Raw genomic sequence first — 18593 nt, 5'->3', positions numbered from 1 at the left:
AGGTGGGATGAAATGGTGCAACAAATTTGGGTGGACTATTGATGTGTTATTTTTTTCACGTACTAGTATTTTATCTTTAAAATCTATCGTATCTGTGATTCCCCATGTATGTTTTTTTATGTATTACTGTATTATTTAAACTGTGACTTTCATGTATGTTTTATCATGTACTAAATTTTATTAGCACCTTGTGTTTGTTATTTTTCATGTACTCAAGTACAATATCTATGATTTATAGGAATGGTATGAAACAAGTATTACTACGTTGTCTTTGTGGGGATGAACTCGGGTATATACGATAGTTGGGCCTCATGTAGCAAACAAGTCATCAAGTTTAAAGGTGTTGTGCATAAAAAATACTCATCATGGGATGAGGCCTACACCGCTTGGGTGAAGGTACCAATTGGTGCCACATTCCCTTATCCCTTTGTTGGATGATGCGGCTGGATCATCAACAGAATTCACTCCGAAAGACAGAGATGGGCTTCCATTCACTCTTATCATCGCTCTTAGTTTATGCTTGTGTGTGATTGTTGCTACTGTTATGTTTTATCTAGTTTGATATTCGACCGGAAACTCGATGCATTTAGTTCGGTAATTTGTTGTTGACATTTGGCTATATTTTTAATATCATTTGGCTTTAAGCTATATAAAAATCCCTTACTCTATGTCCACTGCACATAAATCCTTTCTCTATTAGTAGGGAATGAGTTACTGCCCATTATGTAACTGATATTGTTAATCTAAATTACGTACCTCATACAGATACATAACATGCAAATCTTATTTCTATAAAAACAAATAACTGCAAGTGATTTGCTTTTATATCCCTTCGAGTTATCCGAAAAGTTCAATTTAGTCCTTCTGATTTCAATTTCACCCAGTAAACCTTCGATTTACAAATTTATTTCAATGTCGTCCTTCCGTTGGCTCCCGTCAATAATTTGGACGGAAAAGGATCATGTGCCCATCACGTGAGCCTCCCCCAGAGGCATATTTGCCCATTCCTCTCCCTCCCCTAACCCTTATCGATTTCCCACTTATTTTTCAGTCTTTTTCACTCCACCCAAAAAGCAGAGATGACAAAAGGAAAACTGAGATAACGAAGAGGGAATCGTGGTCGATTTCCCAAACAATCAAGAAGCATGCCATTACGGAACAGAGAAAAAACCCTAGGTGAGTCCGTGAGTTCATTCAGTTCTCTATAGAATAAACGACATAATTTTGGGAAGAAATCAATACAATTTGTCCTTTTCAGTGAAGAAAAATGACTTTTTGAACTAATATGCTTTATTGGGTTCTAGATTGGGTTTATTGCTTGTGTCGATTGGCTTTCTTTTTTTTTTTGAAAAGCTATGGTTTTTTTGTTTGTTGTAGTACTTCTTTCTGATTGTGGTTGTTTATTTAATGCTGCCCTTGTATATTTAATTTCATCTTGTAATGTTTCACTTTGTAGGGCCTGGTTCCAGCATTACAAACAGTGGTGCCAAATGCAGAGATGAGATTCTGCACCAGACACTTGTATACAAATTTCAGAGATTCGCACAAGGGGATGGAGTTGAGGAAACAATTATGGGCAGCTGCTAGAGCTACAACCGTTCCAGATTTTCATAAAGCAATGGAAATAATGAGGAGTACTGATGTGGAGGCATACAAGTGGCTAGCAAAAAAACCAACCACGCAATGGTCTAGGTCTCACTTCTCCACTTTTAATAATTGTGACATTTTTGTTAACAACCTATGTAAGGGTTTCAGCAAAGACATAAGGAATGCTAGAGATAAACCAATTATAACTATGTTGGAAGGAATCAGGTGCTACTTAATGAAAAGATTGGCCAAAATGAGAGACAAAATAACCAAGTGGGAACACAACATAAGCCCCAATGTTATAAAAAAAAATAGAGAAGTATAACAAAAGAGTTGGTGGTTGTAACCCAATATGGTGTGGTGAGGGACATTTCTAAATACATTGCCCTCCACCAGAGCAGTATAGCCTGAATTTGGTGGACCACACATGTAGTTGTAGAAGATGAGATTTGAAAGGTATCCCATGTGTTCATGCTATTGTTGTCATTACTTTCAATCATGAAAATGTATTAGATTACTGCCACCCTTGCTATGTGAAGGAGACAAATGCCAGTACCTACAAGGGTATCATTTACCCCATCAATGGATGGACCATGTGGCCTTTAAGTGGATGTGTTCCAGTTCGCCCTCCCAACTATGGCAGATCTGCTGGCAAACCTAAGAAATCTAGAAGGAAGGAAAGAGAAGAATTGGAGAATCCTGATGCAGATAAGCTGAAGAGATAGAATACTTCATTGAGGTGTGGTCAATGGGGCCATAATATCAAGAGCTGCAAAAATGAAGTTAATCCTGAAATTATGAGGAGGCCTAATGGAGGGTTAGTATTCAGTAGACCAACTGGAAAGCCAAGAGGAAGGCCAACGCAAGAAGGAAGCCAAGCATCTAGTAACAGAGGAAGGGAACTTGTTACTACAGCAACTGAAGGAGGCCAAGCATTAACTAGTAGGGGAAGGGGTGGTGGTGGAAAGGGAAGAGGAAGGGGAAGGAGTGATGGTGGAAGGGGAAGGGGTGATGGTGGAAGGGGCAGGGGTTTTGGAAATACTTCACAACCACCAGCACCAGTACCTGCTCAAGCTTTACAACCACCAACACCAGCTCACTAAATTAGAACTTGTTTCTCATTTTGATTCCTTGGCATTAAATATGACAGACTTCGGTCATTGTGCATAATTGGTTTATTTTGTTTGCCAAGTAGGTTTTTGTAATATCTAGAAATTGAATGGTTGGTTGGCAGGAAGGTTTTTGTGTTGACTGGATATTAAATTGTTGGTTGCCAAGGTTTTTGTGTTAACTGGATATTGAATGGTTGGTTGGCAAGTTGGTGTTTGGTTTATGTATTGACTGATGTTGAATGGTTGTATTGCACTGATTTTGGCAGGTACCAATTTTTGGTTACTTGAATATTATAGTCAATGCAACTATCTTCTTCTTCAATGAATTGTTTTATTCATCAACCGTCATATGGTTTGGCAATTAGGTGTATTATTGAACTGCCTTTTGTCCATTGTCCATTGTAATGGCATGTAAATAAGTTTTCAAATACACAAAAGTGGCATAAATATAGGTTTCCAAAGCCACAAATGCTGATTCATTTCACTTAGGTTCAGATTGCATTATATTCTTGAACTTGCATTACATTCATTTCAGTAGGATAACAAAAAAACACAAGACAATGGTGATGAGGCACATGGCCATCATCATCTTCAGAGTTCCTAGCGGCTCTTCAAGCACTTGCATCCAAGTTGCCATTGCATTATCAACCCCACGTCTTGCATTTTCATCCCCAGTTGTTGCATTTTCTGTCTCATCTTCATGGAAGAACCTCCTCTGGGTTGGCACACTTGGGATTGTGTTAATTGGCTTGCACCAATCCCATATCTCACAGACTCCATTTGGACATGAATAATATAATTTTCCTCTGTTTGGATCTGAATTAGTCATTCTGATGGCTGCTTGGAGCTTGTAATGGCAATATTTAGTTCTGTAACTAGGAATCATTGCATTTGTGCTAGTTGAAAATGAAGAATCCAGGGTGGGAGATAACTTGTAAAACGAGAGAGAGAGAGAGAGAGAGAGAGAGAGAGAGAGAGAGATGAAAGATGGGAGATGGAATAACCTACAAAATGAGAGAGAGATGCTAACCTGTGAAGAGAGAGATAGAGGTTTGAATAATGGTGTGCAGGGGTGAAAATGGCGGAATAAATGGACGCATTTCCCTCCAATGGATATAGGGTTAAGGGAGGGTTGGGAAGGGGCAAATATGCCCCTGGGGGAGACTCACGTGATGGGCACGTGGCCCTTTTCCATCCAAATTACTGACGGGAGCCAATGGAAGGAAGACATTGAAATAAATTTGCAAATTGAAGGTTTAGTTGGGTGAAATTGAAACCGGAAGGACTAAGTTGAACTTTTCGGATAAGTCAAAGGGATATAAAAGCAAATCACTCAATAACTGCTCTACAAAGTTCATGAGCTAATTTGTAGTACAAAGGCACTACATTTCAAAATACACCATTATAACGAAAATAAACAACATAAATCACAGGAAATAGCTTGCTCAGACTTGCAGACACCGTGGCTGGTGCTCAATGTGTTCCGCCATATCCACTTACTCCTCTAAGGGTTGGGGTGAGTGAAGCAAAGGCACCAATCATTGAACTGTGAAAATTGCACACCTCTTGCCATCTTAGCTTGTGGATGATCCTAATAAGTGCAAACACATGCAAATATAAATTTCCTTTTGACAGTTTCATATTGTAAGTATATTTGAAAAAAAAAATTTAACATAATAATTATGGCTTATTTGGATATATGCAATCTACACGTCATCTTCAGCCACCACCTCGTGTCGGGTCAGATCCCAATCAAATATGGGACCATGAATTAGGATCATAATTAACTTACAAGTCCGCTTCCACCTCATAATCTTGTCTTGAATATGGAATGCCTCCTCTATAGGAGCGTCGGGAAATTCAACGGCCAGGAGACCTTGTAGATAATTCAAGTAATCGGGATAAAAGGTTCTCTGCTCAGCATTCCACATCGTCGATTGTATGTGCTCGTAAGGGCCGAAAGCAATAGACTCTCCTCCACCTCACTCCAAATTTTTCGAGCCATCAAACAAATAAGGGGAATTATGAAATTGTTATATTTTTTATAAGGAATAATTTGTTGGACTTGGAATGAATGAAGAATGGAGCTATACCTCCTATTTATAAGAAAATTGAAAAAAATAAGAAGCTTACTAACTATTCATAACAAGAAATTTGGTTATACCAACAATTCAACAAAACAAAAAAAAAAAATGCTTACTAACCATTCATAACAAGAAAATTGGATACTCACTATTCAAGAAAAAAAAGAAGCTATAAAACAAAATAAAAAACTAAACTTAACATTTTACATTTCATAACAAAAAAACTTTAAAATATAATAAAACATATATTTAAAAAACGAATGGGGTCAAATAATTTATTAATTTTTAATTAGTGAGGGAAAGGAGTGGTGGAGAGGGGAGAGAGAGAGAGAGAGAGAGAGAGAGAGAGAGTAATGACAGACACAATAATGATTTGGATAAAAAATTCAAATATCAAGTGGAGGGAAATGGCAATTTTGGAGGGAGTCTCAGGATCAAATTTTTACTTTTTCTCCCAAAGGACAAACGAACAAGGGCTTAGTGATATTCGGTCTTTAGAACCTATCGTTACCTGAATAAAATACATCAGCTTTCCCACGTAAAAAAAAAAAGATTTTGAAGTTTTCAAGGTAGTAGAAAATGGAAAGGAAGGTGGTATTCAAACATTACTCTTCCCACTATTAAAACTTTATACTCACTCAGTTCGAAAAGAAAAATATCCGAGTTTTCGATATTGGCTCTTCTAATTTTCCTTTGAATTCTTTCACAAATTCAGGTTCTAGTTAGTTATCCCTATACCTATAAGCTAATGCTCAGATTCAAGCATACGATACGATACAAAACTTGAGCGATGGGCCGTGAGTTTTTCAAACAAAACATAGGCTCCATTTGTTTCGATGTAAAATATTTTACAATGTAAAATGTTTTCAACGTAAGATGTTTTTCAGAAAACAAACTTCAAAATTTTATTTTTCGATATTTGGTTGACACTTGAAAAATATTTTCAGAAATCGACAAAATAGTATAAAGATGGGGAGTTTAAACGGTAGAGAGATATGAGAATATTATAATTAAACATGAGTCAAAACTGACGATCGAGGAAACTAAGCAGAATTGCAGTAGAATACAGCAGGTTCATTTTGAAAAATAACTTACGGAAGATTTAAGGGTAAATCATTTTCATCCAATTAAAGGAAAATGTTTTTCTCATTTTTTACACAACCAAACACTAGAAAATATTTTAGGCCCAAACAAACGGAGACATAATGTCACCTGCTCATATTAAAGGTGAAATGAAAAAGAGTGCAGTCAATTTGCCATAAGACTCACAAAAATTGACACCTTCAAATTAGAAGCCAATGTTGGAGATGAACGGAGGCAATCACATTTGCAAAGTGTTATATCTACCACGCATCTCCTGTAAGGACCGAGACAGAAAAAGCATGCTATTACTTTTATGTGCAGAGATAGGGGAGTAGAAAAAGATCCAAAAATGTCAAATATAGGTAACGAAGTCACAGATAACGATTTTTCAATTATTTTTTTTGCTTGGGACACGAAAGAGAGTTTTATTTCCCAATCATTATCCTTTCCTTCAACAAATCTAATAAGCTTAACATAGCATAAATTGATGAACACAAGGAAAATAACAACGGATATTCTTTATGCACATTGAGTAGTTGAATCTGTTCCATCTCCGAATCAGAGCAGTAACAATGAACAGATTACAAGCAGCTGTTTAAGTTGAACCGTCCACAATGAGAACATTTGGCCATGGCGAGCAAAATTTAACATTCTCCAGAACTCTTTCCGGACTGCAAAATACAACCAACAACCACATTGAGCTTTCTCAATAGCGATTTCCCCATCACTTCTGATTTCTTCAGGAACCTCTCTACTATTAAGAATTGCACTTCGGGTTTCTATCCTATTCCATTCAGTATGCGATTTTTATTCTCTTTCATTCACAGTCGGCTTCTTCAATCCTTCCCACAGCACCTGGAAAACAAATAAAGATTATGGAAAAGTCTAGTAACACAACCTTTTGCACAACATGGTGATGTGGCACTGCCTCATTGAATTGTTGTAAAGTAACATCCTATTTGACTATCATTGAATTGTTGTGGAGCACAATGTTGTGTAAGTACCATACCTCCAAAATTATGTAAAACAAACAAATCAGTTAGTTTTCAAAAGGGAATACATGGATACAGAACATAAATACAACAGAATTTTTTTTGTTTTTTTTGGCAAAAAGAAGAGTATCAGTCGGTTTAACGATCACTTTGCTTCTATCAGAGAGGTTTAACAACATTTCGCTTATCATTCCACACTACACTACATAATAGTTGAATTGTGAAAATGCGTCAAAAATGTTAAAACATCACGATTGCTTAGGGATTAAAATTCTACATAGCTCTTTGCACTGTTTTGAATCTTTTGATGGCGCGGCTCCAATTTCTGCCACGTGAGATAAAAACAACGCTCACATGGTTTCCTAAGTCCACTGATCATCTACTTCTTCTAACATTGGCCTTGTTATCTGATAGTTTCCTTTTCACTACCTGTTTACACCATAATTTAACAAACAGCAAACACTCCCCCACGCACATTGTCACCCCAACACTTAAGTCGTATCCTTAACAGCCACTACAGTCCTTTAGTGCGCCTATAAAACTCCCATATCCATATATCTTCCCTATCCAATATACCCTTGGAGATGTAATTCATAACCCTTTCTATCCAAAAGTCCTAGAAATATTTCCCCTGATTCTTGACCAACACTAGTTACACTAGCCTCCTCAGCATAATGGCCTAATTCCATCAACAAACCTTAATCTTCACACGTACCCTCAACCCTTGAGTGGTCCAAATCTAATTAAAATGTGTAACTCTTACCTACACCTACGTTTTGTAACCATGCTCCATTCACAAACTGATCAAACCCCAAAATCAAAGTCTAGGTTTCTAGTCCACCTACAAGTAATTGTTTCTAGTATTAGATCCTTTACTTGCAACCTAGGAATCTTTCCGTGTGGTCAGATTTCCCATAGCTAAGGTTCTGTCCAAGAACTCATAACTTGAAAGGAAATAGGTATTCCAAGAACAATAAGGCTGTATGTATAACTAAAACAGCTGATAACTAAGAATCCACATCAAAGATAGAAATATGCATGTTGGCAGAGAAACTTAAGAGCATCTCCAACCCATGGCTTCATATTGGAGATGTCAAACGTTTTTTGAAGGCTGACGTGACATTTTGGCATCTCCAATTTGACATCAAAGCCTTCCTTTCCAACCCTTGATGTCAAATTCTACTTATTTGACATCAAATTATCCCTCTCCAACCCTTATGTCAAAATACAAATAGTCATTTTTTGAAATTTGGCATGGAGGAGGGATGTTGTCAAAGTTGGCATGAGAAGGCTTGCCTTCAAATCCACGTAGGAATTGGCATCAAAGAAGGCTGTTGGGTTGGATTGAATTTTGGTGTCAAATTTTACCGTTAACATGTCCACGTAGGATTTGACATCTCCCGTTGGAGATGCTCAGCAGCTTTCATAATAACTTTGCACAGGAATATACAGTCAATAAAACCATGGTTATCAATGGTCAATATCCCAAAATTTACTATTAGACATTCATCACGAAAAACTCCTTGCTGAATGACAATTCCATGTATTCCAAACGTAATCCAGCAAAAGAAGTGACTGGGGACTAGATGGGTTCTGTTATTGTCATTGTAATCCAGCTAAAGAAGGTTGAGATGTCCAGTATGACAAACTGGTGGCAGGATTGGCAGTTCATAACACTAATTGTAATGACATGACGCAGTGGGTAACAATGGTGTAATTTGAAATAAAAATAACCAGAATGGATGATAACATTGATGTAAATAGATAAACATTTTGTAGCATGCTTTGTGGTCAAAGAAATAAATAAGTACATCAATGTGAAAGAAGAGATGAAGCCAGGGTTTCCTCTTAATATAGAACTCTCAAGAAGCATTATATTTCAAGATTAACAAAGGAGCAACACTAATGCCCAGCATGTGGAAGTCCACATGCATTTATCGTTAATCTTAGCTTAACGCAAGTAGATTGTTTCAAGAGCATATTTTTCAAATTTTCATGAGAAGCAAAAGTACCGCTTGTATCGCTTTTTAGAACCACATGGACAGAGTGCATTCCTACTTATTTGCCCACTCTTAGCCAAGTTTGACCGGGCAAGATCCATCGGTGTTGATCCCATCAGCTTTTGGACCTATGGAAAATAAATGCCAAATTGATAAGCGAATTAGTTAGCTTTGATATTTCTATCAGGACAAAACGGAAAAAAGAAAATACGATTACGAAGATGAATGATTTCTTTATCTGCTTTACAATTTCAGCGAGAAAGACAACGTATGATCTAATCAGTTGACAATCAACTGCAGTCCAAAAAGTAAAACTAACCAAAGTGACAGGACAAAACTGAAAATATCAAGAAAACCACCGCCCAGAGCATGGACCATACTAGTCCACGATACACCACCTTATCCAACTAAGTAAATCCCATCTAGATATAAACTGCGCCCCTGGTGGTCTTGTCAGAAAAATCACATTATATTGAAACCTTTTCTATGAACTTTTGCACAATTTGTAAGTATTTTAGTATTTTGAGCAAGATGCTGCAGATCTTGGCGCTTAAACCATGGTCATCCTTAATCCATGGCAGGCCGGCCTTAACTTTTAGAGAAAAGTTCATTTCAGTGTAAGTAAATCCCAATTAATTTAAACAGGAGCTAACTAAAACCACAAAAGACCAGAGTCGATAAAAGAAAGAGAGTAAAGTACCAGAGCTGAGGACATACAGCAAGCGTGTTTTACATTTTTGAATAATTACTCCAATGGGGTTTTTGCTTATATTCTTCAAATAAGTACCCACTAGAAGGAAAAGGAATTTAGAAGCAGGAAAAGAAGAGAAAAGAATCAGAAGAGAAAAAAAAAAACAGCAGCGATGAACAAAGATATAGATAATTGATTTAAAGACGGTGCTTGAAAGTAATATCACTTGGGATCGATATGGGTAGGAAGAAAGGGTAAGGAAAGAGAGGATGGAAGGAGGTTGCTTCCCCATAACAAAGATTGGTGTGGTTGGTTTCAGGTGCAGGATGCCCAATCTGCTGGACCTGACCCACCCATTTCAAAGATGATTAGAGGACGAACTAACCTCAAAGTTCTTTAAAAGCCATAATGTTTTACTATCTCCCTCCAAAAGTTCAAAGACTTATGCTGTGTTTGGATGGGTTTTTGAAAACTTTTGGGTTTGGTTTTTGGGGTAATGAGTGGAAAGAGAAATTAGGGTAATAATAGGAGAAAGAGGAAATGAGTGGAGGGGGATAGAGAGAAAAACGAGAATAATGATTGGAGATAAGGGTAATGAGTGGAGAGAGAAATGAGAGTAATGATTGAAAGTAGGGGTAATGAGTACTTTTTGAGTTGGAAATTTTTTTCCAAGTTGTGATCCGAACAAAAAGGCCAAAGTTGTAGAATAACATCAGAACTACTTCCCTCTTCTCTTCCATCTAAAGAAAGATAGAAACTCTTAATCGCTTCCCTAGGGTATCCCCTTTTTGTCCGTCCTACCCTCCTACTTTCTATCCCTCTTGCGGCTATGAGATAGTACAACAATGCATTCCAAGGATGAAATACAATCCTTTTTTCCTTTTGTTTCTTATTTTTTTCCCAGCAACGAGGAAAGTGTACAAAAAAGTGCAAAGAGAAGATACAATAAAGCAAGACAACTCCTCTACCAAAGAAGGAGAAAATGGTAAAGAAACAAAAAAGGAGAATACAATAACACCCAAAAAGATGGGATACCAAACTCTATTCCATGATTTCCATCTCCCTTGTAATACATCTAACTTACACTGCAAGTTTCTATGTCATTTACTTCTAGCCATACCACCCTAAGGACTGCATACAAATCGGCCAGATTTTTTAAATTACCGCAATTGAATTACACACAAATGTAAACGCCAAGTGTATTTAATCAATGACCAATGAAGCACTGATAACTCTAATCAAATACAGCTAGCATTCTTCTACTATCATCCAAGTTATCTCGTCTCTTGACAAAGAAGGAAAGATGAGAACAGTATTCAAATTATCTATATGTTAAACCTTTTTCATCAAATCTACTAACAATTCAGCAAAAAATCTCAAAGAATCAAAGTCATATGCAGAAAACTCAAAATCAAAGTCAAATAATCACCCCACAGGGTTCCTAATGTCCTCTCATACACATAACAACCATCACAACTCTATGTGCATGGCAAAAAGAAGATTCATCTGAAACATACCTCGGCCAAGCTCTTTGGCATCGGCTTCCCTTCTTCCTTTAACTTCTCAACTTTTTTATGTGCTTCTTTAGCCCAAGTAAACTTCGATAAGGCATTCTCAACGTCAGCTATTGTGCAATTACATTGCTTAGCTGCTTCTTGCTTTTGACTGGTTTGGAGATTCTACAGCAATAAATGAAGAAAGTGAAACAAACTGGTGAACAAAAGGAAATAACTACTAACACACAAACAGCCTCCAGCAGAATTGTAAGTTGTAACAAAGAAAGAAACAACTATTTACGCAGTAATAATGTAAACTTGTCTTGGTTTTGGAATGACATATGTACACATATTTCTATTCAGGATACAGGCTTCCAAACATAGCTGACTAGTAAAGAGAGGTAGGGAATCAACCTCCCCAGTGGGATCGAACCCTCCAAGGTACCGAATAATAGCTTCCTGCTTCTCGAAAGCTTCAGCGAAAGTGGCTTCGCTGCTTCGCCCAACTATGTACTGCTTCAATGTCCCTAATTTTCTCGCACTCCTCATCTCCTCCGCAAACCCTTCGCCCAAAAAAAAGAAACCACAATTAACGTTACATACAAATATGAATTTATGTAATTGGGTTTGCTTTGCCCTTTGGCCCAAGGCCAAAAACATGATCTGAACCGTTAATTTTGTTCCTAAAACAGTCAATGGCAAGTATGATTTTGAGAATAAACTTACAAACGTGTTTCGCTGACATTAAGTCCGATTTCTGCTTAACTTCATTTTTTTCAATCATTAGAGCGGATAAATGAAACAAGAGACTGGAGTTCAAGCTCATGTTCGTGTTTGATCAAGATCGATTTATTACATAACGTAAGTACGTAACCAATTGGAACAATTTTTTGGATCCCGTTAAGCTTTCAAAGAAAGCTCGAACAAGATACTACTCTACTCATTCAGTATATGATGTACTATAAAGCATTCAAGTTTCTTGAGATCGGCTCATCTCAAAAACAAGTTAAGCTTGAATACATTTTGAATTTTCAAACCAAGCTTGAACAACTAAATACTGAACTCGTAATGCTGGCTTATCTCACAAGTAACTTAGGGCAAAGATAAGAAATCTGATATCAACTAGTAGGAATAGCCAATTCAATAATTTATGATGAACTCTTTCTGTATAATTCTGTAGTGGGCCAAACTAAATGGTCCGGACATTTGCTGCATGCTCAGCAACTCGACTGCCCCTTGAATCCAGACATGATTGAGCTCGCCTGCCTTTAAAGAGTCCAGCAAATTATGGACGGACGAATCAGAACTTGGACAGATGGCAGGAGGCTGCGGGCCCAAAGACGACCGATTAACGGTCGATCCTTGTGCTCGGCAATAAGGGTCAGGCAGGAGAAAGATGCCAGCTCACCCACATGGAGATAACCGCCTTATTCGTGATGACAAGAGTGACGTCATCCGAGCGGTTACACGAACAGGTAATCATGAACGCAAATGGGCGTGCCAGCTCACAATTGAGGCTGTTGCTACATTCCTATTGGCTATGTCAGGTGACGTCAACCGACGCGTGTTGTGCACATGTGTGAACTTGGAGAGCAAGAATGCCCTATATAAAGGAAGCTAAGCAACCCTAAAGAGGTACATTCTCACCCACACTCAAAACCCTAGTGCTTTGCCTTTCCTCTGCGTTATCTTACCCTCTCGCTGGAGGGCCTTGCCGGAGCACCTCCGGTCAGGTCTTTTAGTCATGGGCTACTTGTGCAGGCTAGGTCGAAGAGCTAGGATCCCAGCAGCCCCACAAATTCTATCCTTTTTCCTGATTTAATCAACTCTCCAAGTACTTCGAAATACTTTTTTTGAAGAGCAAGAACTTCGAAATATTGCAATTCCTCTCTCACAGACTATTATTCCCTTTTCTTTCTACGGTTGAGTCATCTTCATCTATAATCCCGTAATATACGCATATATACAGTCCACCTCCTATGAGGACCTCCATTTACCCAAACCATTCAACTTGTTTAAAACATGTTTATATAATTGGAGAATGCTGGCGATGTAATTGGGAGGGGGAACTTACGAAGGAGGGTGAAGTTAGCCTGAGAAGGAAGGTCTGGTTCAGGGGCGGACTTTTTACAGGTGATGACGCCTTTGATCTTGTCCATCCATGAGGCCGCCGCATCGAGCTGTGTCGTGGAGGAAATCCAGCGGTGCTGCTGTGATGGATTGAATTGGACATTGTGACGGATATTCGATTGTCGCGCACAGGTTGTGGTGGCGAAGAACAGGATCCGTCGACGAGCCATCGAGTTTGGACCGAAGGGAGAGGGGTTTAAAGTAGGGTTTTGAGGTAGGTTTGTGGTACGGCGTCGTTTTTTCCGGGTCCCCCCGAAGAAGGATGCTGGACTGCGTCTGTTTTTTCGTTTTTTTACTTTGTTTTTGTTGTTTTGGAGGAAATTTATATTCTCGCACACTCTATATGGTTTTCAAAGTACAAGACAAATGCATTTACAGAAAAAGCGGAGTGCAACACCCGTTTTATAAGACTAAAAGCCTTGTGTAGAATCCGTACAGAATGAAGATGCTGCATAAATAGATCGATCTCATCATGTCATGTCCCCAGTGAATCAAAATCTTCTCATGTGTTCCTTACATATTGTGATGCAAAATAAGACGAATCGCAATCTCATTAACCCATCCGAGCCATTCATTTTATAAGTTTGTGTTTTTTGTCCATGAAGAAATTCAAGTTGATAAAACATTGACATCCGTTTGAACGAAGTGTATCTGTAACAAGAGTATTTCACAGGGGAATCAAATTGTTCATTTCTGTTCAAATTGTAATGATGTCCGATCATACTAATTTTTGGCATCAACAATAAACACAACGAGGCCTATAAAATAAAGGGCTATGATCATCGAATAAATTATGACGACTGTATATTGCATCACATGAGAGACCACAAGAGTGGTCGCATGAGATGATCCTTCCTCATCCCGGATATGTTGCGTCTTCCATTTTTCAGAAATCTGCATGCATGAGTGTCCATCTTCGTGTGGTGTTGCATATCCATGCTACTTAGCAACCTAATAATAATAGTTCATAGGGAATGGAGCAAGTTCAAGACCAAGTACTGTATTTGGGAAAGGAAACAAGTTCAACCAGCAGATGGACAGTATGTGCTTCAGCCAACAACTTGGACACTGTTCTACTCAGAATTGAGCAACTATTCATGTTCCAACAGTAGTTCAAGCTGATAGACCACAGCGCAAAAAACAGTCAGAAACTCCTTTACTTAATTCGCATTCTTTCCAACATTTTGTATACCAGATTGAGGTTGCTTCCTCATGGTCACAACTCACAAGTAATAGCAAATCGAGAACATATAAATCGAAATTTATCTCAGTTCTAACTTGTATATTTTGGGGTAAATATAGCCCAATAGCATCAGTTGCCATTTTACATGACAATAGAGGGAAAGGGAAAAGGGCCAAAGATAAATAGCCACATAATATTGTCCTTGTACCATTTTTAACTACCAGAGAAATCAAGACCCCAGATTGGCACATCAGACAGTGTCGTTCCAAAGGGACGAAAAGCGTCGGTGATAATTACAACAATTTCAACATACAGAATTCAAGTTTTCCCATCCAGCACTTTCGGGCAGAATAGCCAAATAATGAACTGTCAACAGCATTTTTTTCACAACAAAATACCCATGATGCCACTTGCTTTTCTAACATGGATTACCACGGTCAATTTTCTAATAATCAGTAAAATGCCTAAAGATCTACATGAGCAGCACTTCTTTTTCAAGAATAGAAAGAAGATCCCAGCATCAAATCAATATCCATATATTGGCCATCATCTCTCTTCCACCAGCAATATCATATTAAATTGAAACAGAACCTCTCAAAAACGTTAAAGAAAAGCCAACTGTCCAGTTTGCTGCTTCATCAGTTCCATCTATCTGATCACAAATAACCAAACCCCGCAATTAAGATTGTTTGCCAGATCTTATGCCTTAGATCTCCTAAACTCAAACCAAATCTCATAATGATTAAAGAGTAAACTATCATGAGTGTGCTTCGCAAGATATTCAAGCCCCAAATCGTTCAATCTCTTTGTGCATTCATCTCCTCCTAAGCGTGAACAGAATTTAATGTTATGCGACACAAAGATTCGACCTTCGAAAGGTATCAATTTGTTCACTAAACTCTCTAGTCCAGTCCAAACAAGCTTATCAGGCATATGCAGGAAAACGGCACTCGCATATATCAAATCATACATTCCAGACCCAAACTTACTGAAATCCATGTCTTCACCTTTCACAATCAAAGGGCGTTTATGCAGTAATCCTTGGGATGGAAGCTCATACCTAAATGCAGCCATTAAAGAAAGTTCATCTCTCTCTAGACAATGGAAGTGCCCTGGAATCAGGTACCGGATGAAATGCAAGCCTACTCGAAGGGTGCCACATCCAATCTCAAGAACACGAGCATCTGGAGAGAGGTGGACAGAATCTGCAAGGAACTCAAACACGTCTCGTCCTCCAGCCCAGGGCTCCCCATAATTGCTGTGATGCTCCTCTACAAGGAGCTCACCAGGGCATGGTAAAGCCGTGTGATTGCTTGATTCCTCTCCTTCATAATGAGATATGCCCTTGAATCTGAAAATTGTAGGAGATCTAATCACATGTCTGAATGAAGTACTTGAAGACCAAAATTGGACATAAAGCCTTAAAACTGAACAAGGGACACACAAAGACATAAAGGGGTATAGATATGTAGGTAAATGGAAAAGTATCTACACAAATGTGAGAGATGCGTGGATATTTAACTAAATACAATAGTGGCAGACAGACGCGCACACAAACCAACGCTGTATCTAAGAAATATATGGTACACTCCCCGCACCTTAATCATCATGAGACTTAGGGCCTTAGGGGTGAATATTGAGAAAAGATGTAATCAGGAAAGAAAAGTCTTAGTTACGGGAATTTGTGATGTTGCCATCAACATTATGGTCTTTTATTATGAGATTCTGAGGTGAGAAAAATTGAGGATTTGGGGTGCATTTGATATGATCTTTCGTAGTGATATATACGAGCCATTGTTGTGTAGCTATGAACCACTGTGGTGTGGTATCTGGTATGCACATTTTGGGGCTGTCACAAAAATTTAACACTGGAAGCTAATACGTACAAAAATATGCATAGATGAACAAATGTATATAGACTAGATTTCCCCATTCACCCAAAAGATATAGACATGTTGAGTAATTATCGAAAGATTTAGAATGGTAATCACATCCACAGATACACCAAATTATGATGTAAAATGGCAAGAAACTGAGGTCACATATACTTAATGTAGAACCACCAAGTCAGAGACTGAATGCGTGACTGAATTAGTTAGCGAGTTCACTGAAATATATTTAGCCCTTAGATTTAAAATAAATAAATAAATTAACTAGACACAGAAAGGACAAAATTTCAACATTTTTTGACTTTTGAATCCATATCCCAAAGAAAACAAGATATGCTTGACCTTAAAATCTGTAAACCATAGAGTACTGGCATTAAGGCACCCTACCAAACCAAACAAGACATAGGACAGCAAAAACAGAACGGAAAGCCCTAAACAGGAAATCTAAGAAAACTGGTTCACTAAATCTTTAACCTCTGTAGTAACAGGACAGACCTAGAGGTTGCTATACCGGCCAAGGTGTGGAATTGTTTTGTAAATTTCGGTTTCCTTTCTCGAATAAATAGCATCTCCTAACAGAGCGATCGCTCCAGTCTTTCCCACTCCAAATACTGCAATTCTCTTTGCAGTTCTTAATTTCTCTACATTTCCACTTGGGTTCTCATCAATTTGATACCGATACATAGTTGAACTAATGAATCAAGAAAAATAACTTGTTCCTTTTTCAATGTCTACGTTTTTTGGGACTGAAGAAAATCTTTTAATGTTGGAAATCTTTGTTCCTTTTCTAATCTTCAATTGGACTAATGTATCATGAAATTACTCATTCCTTTTATAATGGCTGTGTTTTTCTACTGTGAAATTCTCCACAATCTCAATCACATGTATTAAATAAATTAATAGTACATCCAATTAGACACTCTTTAATCTTTTGGGACTGAATAAAATCTAGAATGTGGAAATTATTGGCGTTCATGTTCCGACTTTAGTCACACAATGTGCGAGCGCAAGCGGGAAAGTGACTATGTATAAAATCCAAAACTACTAAAATTCACGAGAGCAAGATTGAGAGAGGGAGCAAAGGGTCCCCACGTATCGAATGCAAAATCCTGGTTTAACTTCCACCCTACTGGTAGAGGTTCAAAACTACATACTTCTACTAACAAAACAAACATAAATTATTCTGCAATCCATACATATATACAATAGCCATATATATTCAGAGAGAGATAACCCCAAGGGGTTGGTTTAGTGGTCTAGACTTAGGACTTCAAGGTTAGCTCACTCCTAAGATCTCACGTTCAAAACCTCTCAAGTGCTACCAACCCACCAGTCATCCAGAGCAAAGCTCTGGCTTTAATTGGGACGCTGCAAGTGGGCGGTGGAATCGGTCGAGGTGCGCGAAAGCTGGACCTGACACCTGAGTTATCAGAGAGAGAGAGAGAGAAAGAGAGAGATGTTACGAACTGAACGAGATCTTGGAGCTGCTGAGCGCGAGTACGGGGGTTAATCCCCTTTCGGAGGACATTATCCTGCATACGGAGCCCGTTCGCCTCGATCTGATCCTTAACCCACTTCACATCCTCCGCGGTAGGCGAGATCCGCTCGCCAAACCTCCCGTAGGCTTCAGCCCCATCAGCGGTGGTTGTGGTGGTGCTGGCGGTGGGAACGGGGCAAGTGCAAGTGGAGGGAGAGGAAGAGAGAGAGGACAGCAGGAAGAAGAGGAAGATCGCCGCCGCAGAAACCGACAGAACCAACACCGGCACCGTCACGACCACTCCCTTCGCCGGCGCCGACGACGAGGAGGAGGATAAAGCCATTGCGTGAGAACTCAAAGAGGGTTTCGCCGACTACGGAATAATGGATATAACCGCATGTTGATCCCTTCCTTCCTCCGCTTTCCTTTGTGGGGATATACTCTTTCCATTTATTACAGTTAAACTGTCTGATGAGTGGGTGTTAGATTGATTTATTATTTGGGCTCCTTGTTTATAAGGACATACTATAGGGTTTAACAAGCAATTAGTCCATCTAAAGAATTTATAGCGGCTCCAGTCCTTTTTATCACACGCGTTCTAAAATTACCCATATTACACGCGTTTTCAAAAACATTTCAGAGACGAAAAAACCTAATCGCGGTCTTTCTCGTCGATCCTTTCACGGTCGTCATCGTCGATCTTTTCATCGTCGCTGCCATCATCGTTATTGTAGGCGTTCCTTTCACCATCCCTGTCGTCATCTTCGCTGGTTTTCGACCATTTCAACAGGTAATTTAACTTTTGTATTCGTTGCTATTGTCATCGTGAACAGCGTCATTCCGATCGTCGTCACTTTCCTAGGGTTTTA

General features: G+C 38.7%; 2 protein-coding genes across 2 annotated transcripts; both read right to left on the bottom strand.

Annotated features, from left to right (window-relative positions):
- Nucleotides 1-6201: 6201 nt before the first annotated feature.
- LOC131325222 (uncharacterized) lies at nucleotides 6202-13536 on the bottom strand. The gene is made up of 5 exons (XM_058357353.1): nucleotides 13120-13536; nucleotides 11460-11608; nucleotides 11067-11228; nucleotides 8871-8986; nucleotides 6202-6721 (listed from the first exon to the last, which is right to left on the bottom strand). The coding sequence occupies exons 1-5, from the start codon at nucleotides 13343-13345 to the stop codon at nucleotides 6703-6705; spliced, it is 672 nt and encodes a 223-aa protein (XP_058213336.1). The 5' UTR covers nucleotides 13346-13536; the 3' UTR covers nucleotides 6202-6702.
- An 888-nt stretch (nucleotides 13537-14424) lies between these two features.
- LOC131325221 (uncharacterized) lies at nucleotides 14425-18190 on the bottom strand. The gene is made up of 2 exons (XM_058357352.1): nucleotides 17715-18190; nucleotides 14425-15709 (listed from the first exon to the last, which is right to left on the bottom strand). The coding sequence occupies exons 1-2, from the start codon at nucleotides 18065-18067 to the stop codon at nucleotides 15058-15060; spliced, it is 1005 nt and encodes a 334-aa protein (XP_058213335.1). The 5' UTR covers nucleotides 18068-18190; the 3' UTR covers nucleotides 14425-15057.
- Nucleotides 18191-18593: the final 403 nt, after the last annotated feature.

The sequence above is a fragment of the Rhododendron vialii genome, chromosome 5a (assembly GCF_030253575.1).
Source record: "Rhododendron vialii isolate Sample 1 chromosome 5a, ASM3025357v1".
Lineage (NCBI taxonomy): Eukaryota > Viridiplantae > Streptophyta > Magnoliopsida > Ericales > Ericaceae > Rhododendron > Rhododendron vialii.
Note: the sequence above shows the minus strand (reverse complement) of the source record. Positions and strands in the feature narration are given on the sequence as shown.

Coding starts and splice junctions, on each gene's coding strand:
- LOC131325222 (XM_058357353.1), bottom strand. CDS start 13,345: ATGGCTCGTCGACGGATCCTGTTCTTCGCCACCACAACCTGTGCGCGA. Junction 11,609..13,119: donor GGCTAACTTCACCCTCCTTC/GTAAGTTCCCCC, acceptor TTTTGGGCGAAG/GGTTTGCGGAGGAGATGAGG. Junction 11,229..11,459: donor GGTTCGATCCCACTGGGGAG/GTTGATTCCCTA, acceptor TTATTGCTGTAG/AATCTCCAAACCAGTCAAAA.
- LOC131325221 (XM_058357352.1), bottom strand. CDS start 18,067: ATGGCTTTATCCTCCTCCTCGTCGTCGGCGCCGGCGAAGGGAGTGGTC. Junction 15,710..17,714: donor CAGCTCCAAGATCTCGTTCA/GTTCGTAACATC, acceptor TACAATTTTCAG/ATTCAAGGGCATATCTCATT.